At 40.3% G+C, this 18,665-nt stretch overlaps 1 protein-coding gene across 2 annotated transcripts in view; it reads left to right on the top strand.

Moving 5' to 3' along the window:
• Positions 1-18,665, top strand: part of oxr1a (oxidation resistance 1a) — a 72,746-nt gene that overhangs the window by 17,126 nt on the left and 36,955 nt on the right. For both annotated transcript variants that reach the window (XM_085366162.1, XM_085366161.1), the window contains exon 2: positions 6,480-6,562. In XM_085366162.1, coding sequence (XP_085222288.1) covers positions 6,480-6,562 — 83 coding nt within the window. The remainder of the gene's footprint in view (positions 1-6,479; positions 6,563-18,665) is intronic.

Here is an 18,665-nt window from a genome sequence, read left to right as displayed (position 1 = left end):
TATATATATATATATATATATATATATATATATATATATATATATATATATATATATATATATATATATATATATATACCTCTGTAGCATGGATGTGGTTTGGTTATGAAAAGTCTGACACGGACCAGAAAACTGTACTGTGCAGTTTACAGATGAGAAGCAAAGAAAGAGCCATCAGATGCTAAAAATAAAGACTCAAATGTTGGAACAGGCTTTTCCCCGCAGCACGCCGTGTAATAAATACTTACAAATAAAAGGCGCCCGTTACAACTTATGTCTAAAAATGTATAGTTTCACGCATCTGTCAAAACGCTCGACTTCAGCCCAGCTGGAAACACTTCACGCAAGTTGAGTTGCCCAAGATTCACAGAATTTACAGAAAATGTAAAGTTTTGTGACATATATCGTTGTCTGGATGATAAATGTCTTATATCGGGATATGAGATATTGGTCATATTGCACAGCCTTAGCTGTAGCATTAGCCAATGCCACACACTGTAGTATTTATAGCTGTCTTATTAGATGACCATTTTGAAATACATAAAACTAAACAAATACATGAGTGATAGTACAAAACACAAATGCAATAAAGCCACACAGTTCATCTTTAATGCTGGTTATTAACATTAAACAACATTAAACAAGTCTTGATGACTGCCCTGACGGTGCAGTGTGTTACAAGCCAGTGTAAACTAGTGTTTCCATGCTTCCTCCGTCACAAACTTTGTAATGAAAGTCTACACCTTTGTTAATCGGTCCTGTGTAGCACCTGTGTAGTGTGGTTGTATCGCAGAGCTCTGTCCCCCCTTACTGATTAGGAGGTTGTCTAAAAATAACATCTGGGGAGAGCAGTATATAGCCAGCAGGCAGGGAAAACAAGGGAGCAAGGGGAAATTGGCTGCTTGTGTATTCTACAGACCATGAGGGAATGTTAGTCAGAGAATTGTTGACTCTCCTATTCCCTGCCTGCTTCAGTTTGTCATGGCTGTGTACTAAAATGAAGGGGACCATATATTTAGCTGCTGTGATTCATGCTCAGCAGATTGCGCGGGTGCAGAACGCCGTTTGTTTTTAGAGTCAAATACAGTAGCATTTGCATTTAGCTCGTCTCCAGAATCATTCAAATTGCCTTGCCAATGCATGGCCGCATTCAGGTTTGTTAAGCACACAAGATTCTCAGCGATGTACTTCACAGGGAAACCTTTCATTCTTTCCTTTTTTCTCCCTTGGTTATAACTCAATCACCAAGATGACACATTCATGACCATTATAAAAACATATCTGTGTGTTTCACTACCTCTTACAAGGATGTCCTTGTAAGAGATATTAAGTGCTCAGCTGTGTATGTGTTGTGGACTAAAACCTTTGTAGGCTTTTAATATTATTTTGAATTGACTGCAATTAAGAAGAGAAATGTAACTTCAAAAGATGTAGGTTAAAATGTTCATCTGTTTTCTTAATCTCTTATCCAATTACGCTGTAATCATATTTATCTCAAATACTTAAAGGGAGGTACACTACAATAACAACAACTAAGGTTTTTACAAGAAATAATGACAGTATAATCACTTCTTTAAATGTAAGCAATACATACGTAATTTTAAGTAGTGTGCAATTTACTGGTAATTTTACAGAAAACTAACAATATTTTCCCTGTATTATTGTAAACATGCTGCACTTTTCAGGGAGCAGGCTGTATTATGGAGTGGATTAATCCTACCTTTTTACATCTTTATTTAATATTCATCACGTTGATGTGCATGATGGATTACTTAATAATCCTTATGCTTTACCAAAAAATAAAACATGTAAATCCTTCTCCCTTACCAACTTGCAAGAAAAAAGTAAATACCATGAAAATTTGCAGGCCTGTGATCTTACAATGATTGAGCCAAGCTGAGCTAAATTATTTTTCCTTTATCAATCACTGTTTAAACACAATTTTAAAAAGCAGTGTGCAGAAAAGAGTGTCTCCTTCCCTGCAAAATACCTAGAAGTTAGGCAAGGTTAAGCCACCTCCTACACCCACACCCTGAAAAGTACAGTGTGCTTACGACGTAAGATAGGGAAACGTTGTTTGTTTTTGGGTATACTGCAGTAAAATTTGTGTCTCATTTCCCTGTAAAATACGAGTTACTTACAATTTCATTGTTTCTTCTTTTCTGTAAAATACAATGCAGTAGTTAAAATTACTTACATATTACTTTAATTATTTACAGATGCCTAAATTAATTAATAATATGGTTATTTCTTTATTTCCTGTAAAAGCCTGACTTGGTACACTTTTATTGCAGTGTACCATTTCATTAGTGAATTGTAATGACTTTATTAGTTGATGTTTCTTCTTAGTGATACTTGCTTTGCTGCGCCTTGCAGTGTTGTGTAGCCACGAGGCAGCGTCCACGATGTGGTCGCCTTTTTGTTTTTCTTTGGCTGAGTTGCTCAGAAAGGCATGAGCTCTTGTGACCGTTTCCATTAGTGAGAGACGGCCTTTGTTTTTCCCGACACACGGCAGCTCCTTTCAGTGTCTGAGCCGGTCTCACAGCCTCTCTCACACAGCTGACCCAGTGTTATTATAATTCAGCCAATTAATGAGCCAAGTAAAATGTTCCTTATGGGGAAACGACAGCAGTAAAGAAAGCTGACATTGTGGTAACGGTTGTTTTACTTGGTTGAACCACAAATTGGATAAAAGGTGACCTCGGTTTACATCTCCTTGAATGTTTTGTCAAACCGTGTCCGTGTTTGATCTATAATTGCGCCAATCATTTCTTCACACCGTTCCATTATGGCCTCATGCACCCAGTGCTCCTGCTTGTGCACATTATCCCACTATCCCAGTACATGTTGGGAAGTGCTTTACAGTTTTTGGTATTGACAGCAGAAAATTTATTTATTTATTTATTTATTTATTTATTTATTTTTATTGAAGAGCAACATTCCAACACATCTCGAGATTCTGTTGGATCACACGGCATAAACTATGCTGTGATTTGTAGACTTGAGGAGATTCCTTGTATTGAAGCAGCGCGTATACTGAAACAGCAGATGCTGCCGGTTTCCTGCGGAGTGGAATGAAACCAGAGCCTTTCTTATTGAAGATGCCCTGGCGCTGTGCTCTGCTGCGTGTCTGGAGAGTGAATAAAATGCCCATTTCTTGTGCCATGATCCAGGGTGAAGTTTAATTTTAGAGCAATCACCGACTCCCCATGTGCGAACACCCCTGCAGCTGCTAATGTAGAGCTGCTTTTTTCTTTCACTGCGTGTCTGTTTTGGTCCTCATTGCTAGTTCATGTTCTCCCACTCCTGGCATTTTCCAAAATTTGGAAGTCTGAGGCATCGTCACTGCTTTCTTATGTTGTTAGCCCACTCAGCTTGGACCAGCTAACAAAGCACATCAACACCTCTGCTGTCTACTTACTGAGTCGCATATTGGGTTTCAGTCTGCCATGCTGCCATGACCAGCAATTAAACAGCGACACAGTGGATTATTCATTCATAACAGGGAGAGGATGAACTCACAGTTATGACAGGTCGCCTCTAAAAAGCACCACAAACTCCATCATCCACAATCAGCAGCTCCAGATTGTGTTTTCCTACTGAAAGCAATCATCCGTCAAAGGTTTTCATTTAGATGGAGGATAATTGATTTGGCGCACGTTCGCAGTTTGGCAGGTCAGTATGTTTTTGATCAAAACAACTTGCTTCCCAAGAATTTCAAAGTGCTACACAGGTTGTCATGTGTTGTAATTTTGCAGGACAGAGTTGATTAAATCAAACCTCATAGTGTTTCAGAGAGAGTGGCTTTTATATTGAATGAATTGGTTTCATTGCAGATATCTTGGATGGACCTGTCTGAAAATTCCACTAGTAATGTAAGTGTGATGTGTGAGCCAGCAGAGACATAGTCTGCCACAGTGATTCCCAGCTTGAAGTCCTTTTAACTGATGAACTTATAATGAGGGGTGACATGATGGTCACTAGGGTAGGAATTGATAAAATGCTAAATTGTTCTATGCTTTTTGGGTGGTTTCCTTAGGAAAGACTATATAGGCTTCAGGCCTTTAAATTCATTTATTGAATTTCATAAGAGCTGCTCGTGGTCTTTAGTGGTTCCATAACAGACCATTGGACCCAAACACAACATGAATGAATTGATTTGGGAGACCTTGTCACAAGAAACATAAGTTACAGCAGCACGATGATCCATTCATTAGCAAGCTAATAATGAAAATACTGTTGAGCCGCCAGTGCTACCCTTCGCCCTCCTAGTATGGTATTAATAACCCTGGAGAACCAATGGGGTCAGATCCTACCCCATTGGTTTACTAGGGAAACCATGGGGTCAAATTTGACCCCATGGGTTCTCCAGGGTTAATTTGAAGGTTCTAGGTGACCTAATTTGACCTCTGACCTTGACTTTGAGATCAAGGTCACTGACAACTAATCCAAGATTTTTAGTGTCATATTATGAATTATGAATCCTAGATGGCTTTTTTTTTTGAGTTATCACATTCACAACCATGTCCACACTGTCCGCCCACACAGCAGGGTGATAAGAGTACCCCATCAGTCTTTCACGGCTGAGGGGTAATAATAATAGTGGTGTATAAGAAAAAATGTAAATTTACAGCAGGTAATTCCACAGATATTGGTCTAAAAATCAATTTCTAGAAGAAAATGAAAACCAGTATTTTATTTTCCTGCTTCGACAATAAAATACTCATGATGGTGCCGCAAAATTAATGTAACATCACCAGCAATCAGTGCACTTAGTGATAATAAAAAAAGTTTGCAGAGCTTGTTTTAGAAGAGTACTATTCTCTTCTTTATTATGCAAAGAATTCAGTGATAGTTCTCTGTACGCCTTGTATAGATTGCAGACAGGAACTGCTTATAGCTTATAGTTTCAATAGTAGACCTGCTATGATGTGCGGTTTGGAGACGGTTGTATGGAAAGACGGAGGGTGGGATGGACAGGATTAGAAGTGAGTATATATGGGGGATGACTTGGGTTAGGCAACATTAGCTGCCTGTCTGACATCTCTGATTATGACTGTATTGTATATTTTTTCAGAAACGTAAGCCACATCATCGTTGCTGTACACCTGAAGCAGCTCTGTTTCCCCCCCTCCCCTCTCACTCACTGCCAGGCACTCCTAAGCCCCAGAAATAGCAACACTGGTGTATGACTCATGTTTTGAGCTATCTCAGATGCCTGATGATAAGGGAACGAATAACGCCGCTGATTAGCCATGTGCAGCATCTACAAAACAAAGACTTACGAGAGAGGTGTCTGAGGGTATCGGGTCAACATATGTGCATCATAAATATTTTATATAAATCCAATAGCCTCCTCCAATCATCTCTTCTTTGGTCCCACACCCTACCCCTGAATAAATAAATGCTTGTATAGTATTCTTGAAGCTCAGTGGCCGACTTGCTCAAGTCAAAGAGCAACGTTGGCCTCTTTTCAACATCATCTTCATTCCCAAGAGCATCCTTCTTTCATCTCCATCCCATCTTTTGTCTTTCATCTACTGATTTTCAGTATTCCATCCACCCTTCTTGCCTTTATCCTTCTGTCTTATCCCATCCCCACCCCGACCCTTCTCCAACTGTATAACTCCACCTTCTCCTGTCCCCATTAACCCTTTGTCCCTTTATCTTCTGCACCACCCTAGCCTACCCATCTTTTCCCATATCATGCATTTTTCATGTTCTCTGACTAAAACCTCAGTAGCCGCAATTGCCCTCCTGTTATCCTCTGCCATCCACCTTAAATTTGCTCTGCCTTCTACTTCCTTTACATACCTGCCAGGTCCTTCCAGGAAGAGTAGAGACGTTGTAAATGTCATTTTTAACCCCCACCCCCCAAACACTACACTTCTTCCTCTTTAGCTGTCACTGTTCTATGGAACATCCTTCCATTACCCAACCAACATGTAGCATCGAGCCCTTCCTTCCCCTCCATCAACACTCCAGTTCAGCCCCCCTTTTCCTTTTTTTCCCCTTCTGTCTCCAGCTTAGCACGCCCCGCTTCCCATCTGAATCCACCTCCTTCTCCTCTTCTTGGGCTCGCAATCAGATCGTCGGTGCCCTGATGGAGGTCAGTCTGGTCTCCGTCTGCTGTGAGAGGCAACGGGGGGAGTTGGCCAAGATTTTCAGCCCCTGTCATTGCGCTGCACGGCGGGCCAGGAGGAGAAGGGAGCGAGAGAGGGAGGGGAGGCAGATGAAGGAGAGGACAGTGCGATAGAGAGAGAGAGAGGAAAAGCAGGAGGGTAGCAGCAGAGCGAGAACAGGAGAGATAGAGAGAGCGAAAGTGGTCCGGGCGCTCACAGCTCACATTGCTGGCTGGCTGGCTCGCTCACTGTTGACGAATGAGCTGTCTACCCACGGGGCTGGGAAACGGCAGCTTGTGACAAGCTGGGGAGAGAGGAACATGAATGTAATGCGCACCTTGCCTCGTTTGCTTTCAGATACTGGCCAGAAGAAGACTCCAGAAAAGAAGGATGGCAGGCGCATGTCGTTCCAGAGACCCAAAGGGACCATCGAATATTCTGTGAGTAACACACAAGCAACTCTCCGCTCCTCCTGTATTAATGCTGTTGTGTGTTTTTGATGCCTTTCTGCTCTGCTCCTTTGTTGCTGCTGCTGCTGCTTCAGTGTGTGTCTCCTGCTGGTGGATTATGTAGCTCTGACTATCTCCAACAATATTCAAGCTGTAGTGGTTGTGCTTGTGTATGGTGAAGGCACATGCTTCGTAGCTCATTAGTGAGGGCGATAAGCATTTTGTGTATTTTGCCAGCCTAGCACGTGTATCTCATCCTCAAACTGTTTACATAAAGAGGGCAGTGTGTGTGTGTGTGTGTGTGTGTGTGTGTGTGTGTGTGTGTGTGTGTGTAGTATACATAGTATGTGTAAACAGACGAGTGGGGTTACTGATAGAAATCTTATGGAAACAATATATTCTCTGTTAAAGATACAGCCTCAGCTCCATTTTGCACGTAGATGTATAGAAAGCAGAGCTCTGTTCTTTCCTCCAGCTGAACTAGAGCAGGACAGGCAGGCAGGAGCGCTGGCAGGATGTGCATTTGTTTTTCCACTTGTTCTGTCCGCCGCGAATCGGCGAGCATTCCACCACAGCGCTCGCTGTGCTCACGAATGACCTTCCGACTGCCTTGTCATTTCTATTGATTTAGCTGTTGTGTAGGAGAAAGGAGGGGGGTTGGTGAAGTAATACGGGGAGAGGGAGAGAGGACTCTGGTTCCCTGGCATGAACTGAAAATGGAACTGTGTGTGCTTTGCCTTGTTGTGTTCTTCAAATGACCCTCAAATCCAGCTGCAGTCAGACTGCCTTTCCTCGCCTTTCTCTCTGTGGAAGTGGGATTGCTGTGGATCTGTCTGTCTCTCTGCTGAGGACTGAGGAGGAGATGAAGAGAGGAAGGAAAGGGAAGAGGGAGCTAGGGAGCTTACTGTCATTCCTCTACCCTAACCCCACTGTTATTGTTCCCATCAGTGCTGTTGGCTCCAGTGTGATTTCCCAGCACCAACACCGCCTCCACCTCTACCGGCTGGCCTAACCTGTCAGTCATCTGAGACCTGCTGATTGACAAGGGCCTTGTTTACCTCACCGGGGCTCGAACAGGCTTAACGGTTACGACAGGATATTTGTCAGAGCTAGGGCACTGTGTCATGGCCCCTTCATATAAACAGAGGGGCAACAAAGAGTCAGCAAGATGGACAGAAATGCTGACATTCAAGAAAAATAGGGAGATATTTGAAGGATTTGTATCTTAATCAAATGCTGCCCACCCACTAAATTATTGCTAAAGTGATGGATGCAGTGAGCAGTCTTCCTCTATCACTGGGTCCTGTAGTTTCATAGCGAGCGTTAACCTACAGCGTTCTCGGGGATATAACCAAATCTTGCCGACACTGTGAGAGACACATGACCGCCAGTCCCAGTGATTGAGAAGCGGCTTTATCTTAAACCTATCTCCCACTCTGAGGATGGCAGGAACGGCGATGTTTCCGTATTTCGCTGTCCATCAGATAAGTTTATAATCTATTGCACAGCACCGACAGGAAAAAGGAGTTTCCGTTTGTGCCACTTTATCAATACAGTCGCCCTCCCTCTTCCTCCGTCCTTCTTCTCCTTCTTCCTTCCTTTACGTCTCACACAGGCTTCTTTCTGCCCCCCTCTTTTTTTCTTTTTTTTTAGTTTTGAGAAATCACCTGTGCAGCTCCCATCTGCCTAGACACTGATAACACCAGTTCATTCAGCCAAGTCCAGCTATTGGCTGACCTGCATCCAATTTAAAAAGTGTTTGAAGTCTCTGGAAACAACAGAGATGGATGAGGAGACAGAAAGATACAGACAGAGCGAGACAAAGACTAGCACACAAGTGAGTCGCTATCGACAGGGTGGGGACTGTCTTTCCACAGACTGCCCGTGAGGACGGTCACTCAAAGTCAAATGAAACGAAGAACAGAAAAAGTGCTGGCCACAAGTGTTTTTCTCCAGACACACTAGCTTTATCACACCATGGAGATGGATGCTCCAGTTGGATTGCTATTTTGGATCTTGCCTGAGTTCCTCATAGACCCATTAGGTGTCCTGACTAGCTCCTGGTCCCTTTTATTGCATACTCGGGTTTTACATTTGCTCCCTTAACCATCATTTCTGTTTGATATGATAGCTTTGTAAAGTAAACTCTCGTTTATTCTGGGACCTAGAGGCGTATGTAAAAAACAAAAAGCATTCAGACAGGGCCAAGTCCTAGTGCATATTTAGGTGCATGATGAGGTAAAAGTGCACTGAGTATGTTAAGTAACAATCACTCAGTACTCTGGGACACTTTGCACAATGCTTAGCCTCAGTTTATGCCTCTCGTGTTTTACTTTATATTGAATCATACTGTTCTCGCAGTATGTTTGAAACTGAATATAATAATGTTTATATTAATATATTGAAAGTAAAATGAAACTAAAATTAAAAACAGGTTGTGGTTTATGACCACAGTAATTTTCATGCACCACATCAGATTGTTTGATGTCTACATGGTTACAAGTTGGGGTCCATGGTTACAAGTTGTTAGAAGTGGTCCACCCCTTTGGACCACTTCTAACAACTACCGACCTCACCATTATATACTTCCTTTGGTAAAGTTGATTTGTTTATGTGCTGTTTAATTATTGTACAATAATGGGGGGGTTTTCTAAGAAATTGTTGGATTTTTGAGATCCTGTCACCAATCTGTACAGCAAACATTAACCAACTGATAGCAGTCTTCCTTTACCACCACAACCAGCTGGAATATGGGTCCTGATACACACCTGTATGCTTTTTCCACATCTGACACCTAATGGTGTTACAGTTTGGATATGGATGCTGTCAGGGGAGGATATCGCTATAGAAAAAATTACCTTTTCTTCAACAGAATCAAAAGGGGATATACATTGTTTATTTATTTCTGACTCGTGATCAGTTTACTATATGCAAAAACGTAAACAGTAGTTGGACTTTGTGTTTAGAAGCAGCATTTTAAGCTGCTTAGCTCCATTTATACCTGATTTTGATTTTGGACATAAGCATCAAGAGGAAGTGAACAGATTCTGACAGCTTTAACAATCAGCTAACTAGGCAGTGGTGCAAAAAAAAAATCTGCATACAAATTCATATCTGTTAAAACTGGTTGCTTAACTTGAACGTTGGTAAGGACGTAAGAAGCATAAGCTGGGCTCCACCTACAGTAACTATTGTCATCTCCAGTAGATGGAACCAGGAAGCAGGAAACTGGTCTGCAAACTAAGGCAATATACTGTATAAAACTCCCCTCCAGTCGTCTTCCTTAGACCTCTTCCAATATATCAGGATATAACGGATTAATTTAGTCAAATCGTAACCAGTGTCCCAAACAGGAAGGCTTGCATGTACAACAGGAATTGGAATCATTTTTTCATGTTGAGTCATGTTTAGGTCATTTTTTTGGCCTGAACATCCCTCTCCCTCTTTCAGTCTATTGAAGTGCTCTCAGCTGAACTGGCATAGCAGAGCTTTCATTATATTTTGTACAGTGACACTAGAGAGTGGTGAGGGGAAGGACTGTCTGGATACCAGATTTGTGGGGAAAAAAGAAAGTTGTCAGAATTGGTTATCTAGTTATTCTGGCAACAACACGAGCAGTCAGATAGATTTGAAACTGTTTTGGATCTAGATGATTAAAGAAAACAAACAATAAAACAAACTGAGATCTATTCAGGTATTAACCGCAGATTTACTTTTACAACATGATTTGCTGAGTAGTGCATTGAATCTTTAGGGCCTTGTGAATGGCATAGTCAGTTGGTGATTTGATGAGTCTGTTATTCAATTAATTTGGTCCCAATAGATGGATTGCAATTAGTTTATTTACAGTATGTCAGAATGGGCAGAGAGTGAAGCCAAATTTTTGTGCATGGTGCCTGGAAGAGCAATATCAGTAATTTTAGTGTTGTCAAAATGATTGCTGAGCACGCTGACAACAATTGTGGTTTCCTGTGAAATGTCTCAACTGTTGGATGGTCATTACACACCTAATCTTCCCTCAGGATGAGTTATAATATCACTGGCATTCTGTCATGTAGACCAGACTCGTGGTCTTAACTCTGGGAATGTTTTTAATTTGGCAGAAGAGAGCAAGCTCTTGGATGTAAAGTGTCGTTTAAACACAGGAAGCCATAAATGACTTTCCCTAGTAAAATGCTGTCTAAAAATACCTACAGAAAATCTTGTGTTTTACATACTTTGTAAGTCCTATATTCTGCTTAGAATAATCATAGTGTGATGCAGGCATAGCATGACTCAGATGTGAGGAAGGTGTAGGCTTGTAATGATGGAGACCATGGTCACTCCGTATCAGCAGTCTGCAGGTTTAATGGTCTCTGCTGGGCTCAGAGGAAGCACTGTGGGCATTGGAGAACTTCAGGGACATTAGATGAGTCATACACAGAGTCTCAGGTGTGTGTTTGTGCCATGCATGCCCACACAGAGACTTGCACACACACACATTAGTGGTAATCTTAACTTCCCAACCTCCTGACAATTAGTCACTTTGATTTCATTATTCACTGCTGGGTGAGAGAGGGGGAGCCCACTGTTTGAGCTCTTTCAACAACTTCCTGTCTGAGAGCAGCAGTCAATAGATGATGGAGAAATGATGAAACTGAAGGGGCGTGTGGATGGAGGAGGGGATAGTGGGGAATAGATGTGGAGTAGATGGGGACCCATGGATAAGTAGTTGGATGGATAAAAGGGGGAGACTGATTAATGGCCTAGATCAAAGCATTGTTATTGAATGTGCTCACCCTACATGTTGGACTCTGATTTTTGATTAAAGTGAAATTGGACTCATTTCCAGCTCTGTATTTTCTTATTGCAACTCTTGACTTAGAGTGAGGGTGGCCTTCAAGAACTTGAAGTCCACCCTGTGTCACTGTTCTGTTTTCTGCTGTACTGAAAGCTGAAATGTAACCATAAGTAAAAAAAAAATGTGGCACACACAAAACCAACTTCTGTCTGTTACATGTTTAAGTCTATGTGACCTTCATAAGTATTCGTATTTGTTTCTGGCCCACAGACATTCAAAACCTGTAATTTCACATTGATGAGTTAAAAATTTTTTTTTATATTTTTGGATTTTTTTGTGTAATTAAAACACAGATATAAGATACCTCTAGGTTAGTCAAAGTTTTTAGGTTGTTTTGTCCATAAAGAGCTCTCACAGCTTTACTGTCCCTACCACAGAGGAATTACTGATGGGCCCATTTGACCTCCTTTTAGACAATCCTGACTCAAGCACTCCCTCCACTTTGGTTGTTCTGTGTCATGGTGAGCGTCTCTCTGCTTGGCTGCCTCATGTGTGTCATATGTGTTGGTGAGTCAGTGAAAAGACCATCAAAGCCTGAAGCAGCGGGAAGAATCAACGAGACGGCAAACCTACTGTGGGTCACCCCAAAACGAACAGAATAATGTCACTTTCTCACATGTGACTTACTGCGGCTCTTTATTAAGGCCTGCAAACAATCAGCACACAGTACACATACCATTAGGGTAGTAAGGACAAAGTCACCATGGCAACTGTCATGCAAAGCTGAGCTTCATTCTTCATTATAAAATGAGGAGCAGTAGCTCCTCCGATGTTGCATTGTAGGTGATTCAACCGTACGCTGGAGTTTTATTTTCAGTTTGATGGCGTCGCGGTCGATTCTTTTTTACCCTTGTTCTGCCGCTTTAATTTCTTCTGTTCATTCAAAATTTAAAGAGCACAAACACACGTCCTGCATACTTGTGTGCATCAACCAGCACCTGTGAATGTCTATAATTAAACAGCTTATGCTTATAGTGCTGTGATTACATCTTATTTCCCTTGTTGACCTTTAGCAGTAGCACTTGTAGATTTGTTCTCATGTGCCGTACTTAACATTACATGCCAGCAGACTCCTTAACGGAGCCATTTGTCTTAGTCCAGCCGAGTAACTGCGCTTGTTGAATCTGTTCGTTCTGTCCCGTTCGACGAGGTGACCATTCACTGATGTCACTTTCAAGATGGCTTTTGTGGCCTTCCTCTACCCTTCTCCTCAAGGAGAGACTGCCAGTAGGAAAGCTTAATTATTCATCTGCAGTTTGAGATGAATAATGGGTAGTATTGATCCAGAGGATAAGAAGATGGGATCCACCTGTCTTAAGTGGCCATGAACCTGATGGCAATTGCTCTCTCTTTCTCTTTTCCTCCCTCTCTCATCCTGCTGTCAATGTGTCAGTAACAGGTCTTTATCAGTGGGTCACATTTGACTGTCCTCTGTCGTATTCCACTTAATTGAGTTACAGATGGCTTCTCTTACAGTACGATCGATGGCTGAAGTCTCTGAGGCGTGGAGCTGTATGCATTTCATTTTACTGATGTATGTTTATTTGTTTATTTATTTGTTTATTTATAAGGAACCCCATTAGCTTCCACAACAGTGGTTGCTAGTCTTCCTGGGGCCCAAACCATCAAATACCACCAAATAAAATGTTACACAATGAGTTGGATGCAAAAATGTCCACATAATATGGCTCTTACATCCACAATAAGGTTTTACAATTCTGAAAATGTAAACATGTAAATATTAAAAATGATAAGAAAAACACTCAAACAAAATACACAATTTCCATTACAAGTGACATTACCCTCTACAATTTTTACAAATAAAGCATAAGGCAACTTATTCCACTGAAAAGATGCTCTAAATATAACAGAGTTTTTCAAAAAGTTACTTTTAACTCGAGGAGTTACTAAATTGTGGTTAGTTGAGAATCGTGTAGCATGATTATGTATTTCATCTGGATACTGCAACTGAGCATAAAAAAAGTGTGGTGTGTTTACCAGTATTGCTTTCTTTAAAAATACAAGTAAGCCATAGTATAATTTAGCTTGTACAGAAAGCCAAGAAAGTTTATCGTGCATTTTATCAATACTTGTATAATATGAACACCTTAACACTAATCTGGCCGCCCTATTTTGGACTAACTGAAGTCTGTTCAGATCTGTCTTATTAGCTGCTGACCAAATGATTGAGCAGTACTCTAGATGAGATAATACTAGTGCATTAATGACATCTTTCATAATTGAAGAAGTGATATAAAAAGAGCATTTCCTAGCTATAGCTATGCCCTGTCCCATTTTCTTAATAACAGAGTTTATGTGCTGAGACCATGAAAGGTGGTGGTTTATGGTAACACCAAGTAATTTAATCTGGGTGACTTGTTCTAATACCGATCCAGCTATGGAAAGATTTAGTTGTGGGCTGTTGACGAAGCGTACTCTACTTCCTATTAACATGGATTTGGATTTAGACACGTTTAAAATCATGTTGTTTTTACTTATCCAATCAAACACGTTCAGCAAATCTAGTTGTAATACGCTTGTCAATTCAGAGTAGCTACTGGCTGAATAAAACATGGTGGAGTCATCAGCATACATTACAAGATGAGATTTATCCAGGACATACGGCAAATAATTTGTAAAGACTGAATAGAGAAGTCGACTGAGGCAGCTGCCTTGGGGTAGACCACAGTTCATTTCACAGCCCTCTGAGAAATAACCATTATAATAAACCTTTTGCCTTCTTCCAGACAAATAACTTTCCATCCAGCACAAAGCAGCTGGTGAAAATCCATAACATTTTAGCTTATCTATCAAAAGATCATGATTTATCAAATCAAATGCAGCACTAAAATCCAAAAATACCACCCCGGCCAGATTCCCATTATCTAGATATTTATACCAGTTATCTGTCATGTGAATAAGAGCTGAACTGGTGGAATAACCAGGTTTGTAGGCATGTTGAAACTGAGTGAGTAACTGATTTTCTGTTAGGTAATGTTGAATTTGTTCATAGACAATCCTCTCCATAATTCTACTTAGAACGGGGAGTAGACTAATAGGTCTGCTATTGACACCATTAAAAACGTCATTCTTGTTTTTAGGAATGGGAATTATTTTCGATTCTTTCCACTGCAATGGAAATAAGCTGCATGCCAAAGATCTATTAAATATGTGACATATAGGAAGGGACACAAACTTGGCTGCAACTTTGAGCAGTTTACTGTCTATATTATCAGAGCCTGAGGATGTATCGTCAGGAAGTGATATCAATAAGCGCTCTACCATCTCCACATTCACTGCCTCAAACTTAAATTGGCATTGCTTATTATTCATGATAACATCCTGTATAAGACACTGTGATAAGGTGGGATCGCCTCTGATCATATTAGATTTTAAATTTGTTATTTTGTTGCTGTAATAATTCACAAAATAATTGGCTATGTCCTTGGCTTTACTTATAAACGTACCACCCGTGTAGATATGAGACACCACCGGAGCAAGATCTCTACCCATCATATTATTTAAAACTTTCCACACCTTTTTGCTGTCCTTGTTGGCCTCCTTGAGCTTAAGTTGATAATATTCTTTCTTCTTGCGCCTATTCAATTTAGTTACTTGATTTCTTAACTCGCGATATCTTGCCCACTCTTGTGGACTGACAGACTTATGTGCTTTTGCTATATCCCTTTCTGACATTGCAGCCTTAAGTTCATTATCTAACCAAGATGCGTAGTTCTTTTTAACAGTAAATCTTTTTAAGGGGGCATGTTTGTCAGCCAGGTAGCAAAAGTTTTCAATAAACATAGATAATGCCATATCAGGGTCACTCTCGAGGCAGATGTCAGTCCAGTGAATTTCTTTTACGTCATTAATATACTTATTTGCATTGAAATTTTTGTATGATCTATGAAAAATCATCTTTTGTGCGGTTTTCTGTGGTTTCATTTTCTTGGTCAAACCTACAAGATTATGGTCACTGTATGATGCTAACTGTGCTGCTAATATTACTGGCTTCCAGGAATAAAGTGATTAATTAGGTGTAAAAAGCAAACTTGAATCATACTATTATAACATCACACTCAGTGCCAAGACCGTCCCACCATCTGGCTTTGTCGATGTTTACGTCAACATCAGATATTTATAATCGTATTGATTGGCAGCAATGTGATACAAGAGCCAATAGCTGTCATAGGTTTGGACAGGCTTTAAAATATCTATTTGTGGAGAAACAAACAGAGGTTTCTTCACTCTAAGCCAAAGATTTGACCTTATGCTGCAGAATTGTAAAGAAAAGCTTTGAAAAAAGGGAGCTTTATGAAGCTGTAGATGTCCTATAGGTTGGCTTTGTGCTGGGCAACAGGAACTATAAAGCTAAAAATAAACAATTCATGGAAGAGACGGCAAATAGCAACAAGGGAGAATCAATGCTCTCCGCTTTGACTCTGCAGGAGCCCTGCTGATTATTAACTGTTCACCTTCCAAACTAAAACACAGAGAAGCTCTACTGATGTTGGCCAAATACCGAGGACACATCACACATGATGGAAGCACTAAATGGAGGGTTGTAAATATTTCTAGGATGCTTGATGATCAGTTATGACATATCAGTAGTCATTTCTAATATCTGGGGCATACTGAAGTGACCGGATTATCCTTCTTTTTATGGCCACGTTATAAATACACAACCAGTGCATGTCTGTGGATGTCACTGTCTTGTCACAGAGACTTTTCCGCCTTCTTGATCCAGATCTCCTGTCCTCCTTGAGACAGCATATTCATCAAGCTAATGTGCTGCTGTTGTTTGAATGAACAGTAAGACTCTCTGTACAGAGGCAATGAGATGACAAATCATGTGGATCCTCACTACTGTCATAAGGAGTCCAAGAGCAGTTGTTAACCCTTTAAGACCTACCATAGAACCAAGTTCGCCAGAGCTTATATTATATTTTTACATGCTGTGGAGCCATTTTTGGGAGCATTTCAAGTTGCTATACATCAATACAACCATTATAGCCCAAACTTTAATAATATGTCTGCATTAGGTGCATAGTAATTACATAAATTGCAAAAAAGTGCAATAAACTACAAAAAAATTGAAAATCGTTTTTGTTTTTTTAACATATATTTCTAGTTAGAGAAATTTAAGAGGCTTATCCCTCAAAACTGTAAATACAAAAAAGTTACACAAACTAGTTTCCCACCACAGGAAATTTATTTTGAGTGTCTTCATAGTTTTATTTTTGAAATACACCAATTTTTATATACTGCAGGAAAAACGAAAATAAATATTATAGTGCAAATTTGCAAAATAACAGCATATGCATCAAAATAAACTATTTCCAGCAGTGCAATATGAGTCTTAAGCATCCCAGAAACGACACAGAAAGTCATAAAGTCAAACATAACTTTTTAAAACACATAACAAGTAAAACACAAGCTCATAAGGCCCCGATCGTAAAAAAACTACATTTCCGCAAAATGACGTCACTTCCGGTTTCGGGCAGGTCATGCGGTCATGTGATAGTTCGCGCTGATGGACGTAGGAAGTGTTACAAACAGCTGATGGATCGGCGAAGAGTGTTTCTGGAATATCATGTTTTTGTTGCTGCAAGTGATTTTTATGCAGTTTTTGCAAAGCTATATGTGGAAGGAAACTGTGACCTAGGACAAGCTGATGGCATAAGATGTAAGTACAACTCCTCCAGTTTCATATGCAAAAAAAATTATTGCGCTAGCTTACTTGGTTGCAGAGCTACCGGGATTTAAAAATAGTTACGCAAAACAGAGCGTGCCCGCTCCGATCGGCTGTAAAGGGTTAATCACAGAGCTGTGTGGGAGGACTTTTAAGATGGGAGACCTACCTGTCACCACAGCCTCTCTTTGTCTTCCTTGTGGTTCCCCTTCAGTGAGTTACCTTCTGTACTGAGAAGAGAAAAGCAAGGAGTTGCTTCATAGTGCTCCCGTTAAGGTTGCTTTACTAAAACTACCAACAAATGTTGGCTATGACAACACCTGCCTCTGGTGGTGTAACAGCAGATGCAGTTTAACTAAGGTTCCCACAATTCTGAGGGCAGCGAAATAACTTTTTTGTCATTTTAACAAGCAGCAGTGCTGCAGCAGTAGTAAGATATGTGTGGTTCACATTAATTAGAGATAACTGATCTGAAGTTTAGGGATGAGCTCAAACCCCTAACAGTCTTCTCCAGTCCAGATTTGTAAATGCCTATTTGCTCCACAGATCCACTTCTTCTAGTTTCGTCACCACACCCTCCTTCCCCTTATTTTCTACCTAACTCTGTCTGGCCAAGCTTGTTGATTCATCGATTTGCATTTGTGGTTGTTGCTAGTGAACAGTGACCTTAAGAATAACCTCCATAAACAAACGTTGCATGAATATGTAAATGGGCAAGGGTATAGTATATAAGTATAAATAACACTTATATACTATAATAACTATAAATAAATTTGAAGTGTCTGTATTTTTGGTATTGAAAGGTTTCTGTTTCTGGTAAAATTGAGCAATAGGATATGAACAACAATCGTGTTTGAACTGTCTTTGTTTGTATGTAGGTAAGCAGTCCAAAAGATGGTTGGGTGCTAACTACTGCATCACTGTGCCACGCAGTGCACTGGACAACTTAATATGCTTTTTTACCCCATTTCACCGGTGGGTAGAAATGGGACTGTTAACCTGGATATCGACTGGCTCTGCAGGTAGCTAGCTGCTAGAAAATCATCTGTTACCCCAGAATGTTACCACATCCATCCTGTTCATAATACTGCAAATATGCAAGTATTTCAGTGGTTTCATTCAATCAGTGATAGTGTGATAGTGACATAACATACATTTCTTAAAATGAAGGGGCCAGTTTGTCGTGTTTTTTGATCAGCAGTACAAACCCAACGATAACCACTAATCGTAATCACTGTGCTGTCCAGTCTTGCTAAAACTGAGCATCGAAGTCTTACATCAAATTTAGCATTTTTGCTTAAAAATGATTGTAAAGTTATCAAGCTGTTACTCAGCGAATCATCAACCATGATCACATTGTTTTTAACCAGAATTTTGTTTTTAAGGCAGTTCTTGAAAGACCTAGGAAGGTTGTTTACATGCAGTTTGAGACAGTTTCTATAAGTGGTACAGAAAATAGATTAAAACTGTGATCACATAAATGGTCATGTTTCAGTAATTACCAGCTAAAAGAAACTATACTTCTTTTCTATGTTTGTAAGCTTGAAAATATTCATATTTAT

The sequence above is a fragment of the Diplotaxodon limnothrissa genome, linkage group LG11, assembly GCF_057381915.1.
Source record: "Diplotaxodon limnothrissa isolate DT_005_m linkage group LG11, D_limnothrissa_male_GT1.1, whole genome shotgun sequence".
Classification (NCBI taxonomy): Eukaryota; Metazoa; Chordata; class Actinopteri; order Cichliformes; family Cichlidae; genus Diplotaxodon; species Diplotaxodon limnothrissa.
This window is presented reverse-complemented; position numbering and strand designations above follow the sequence as displayed.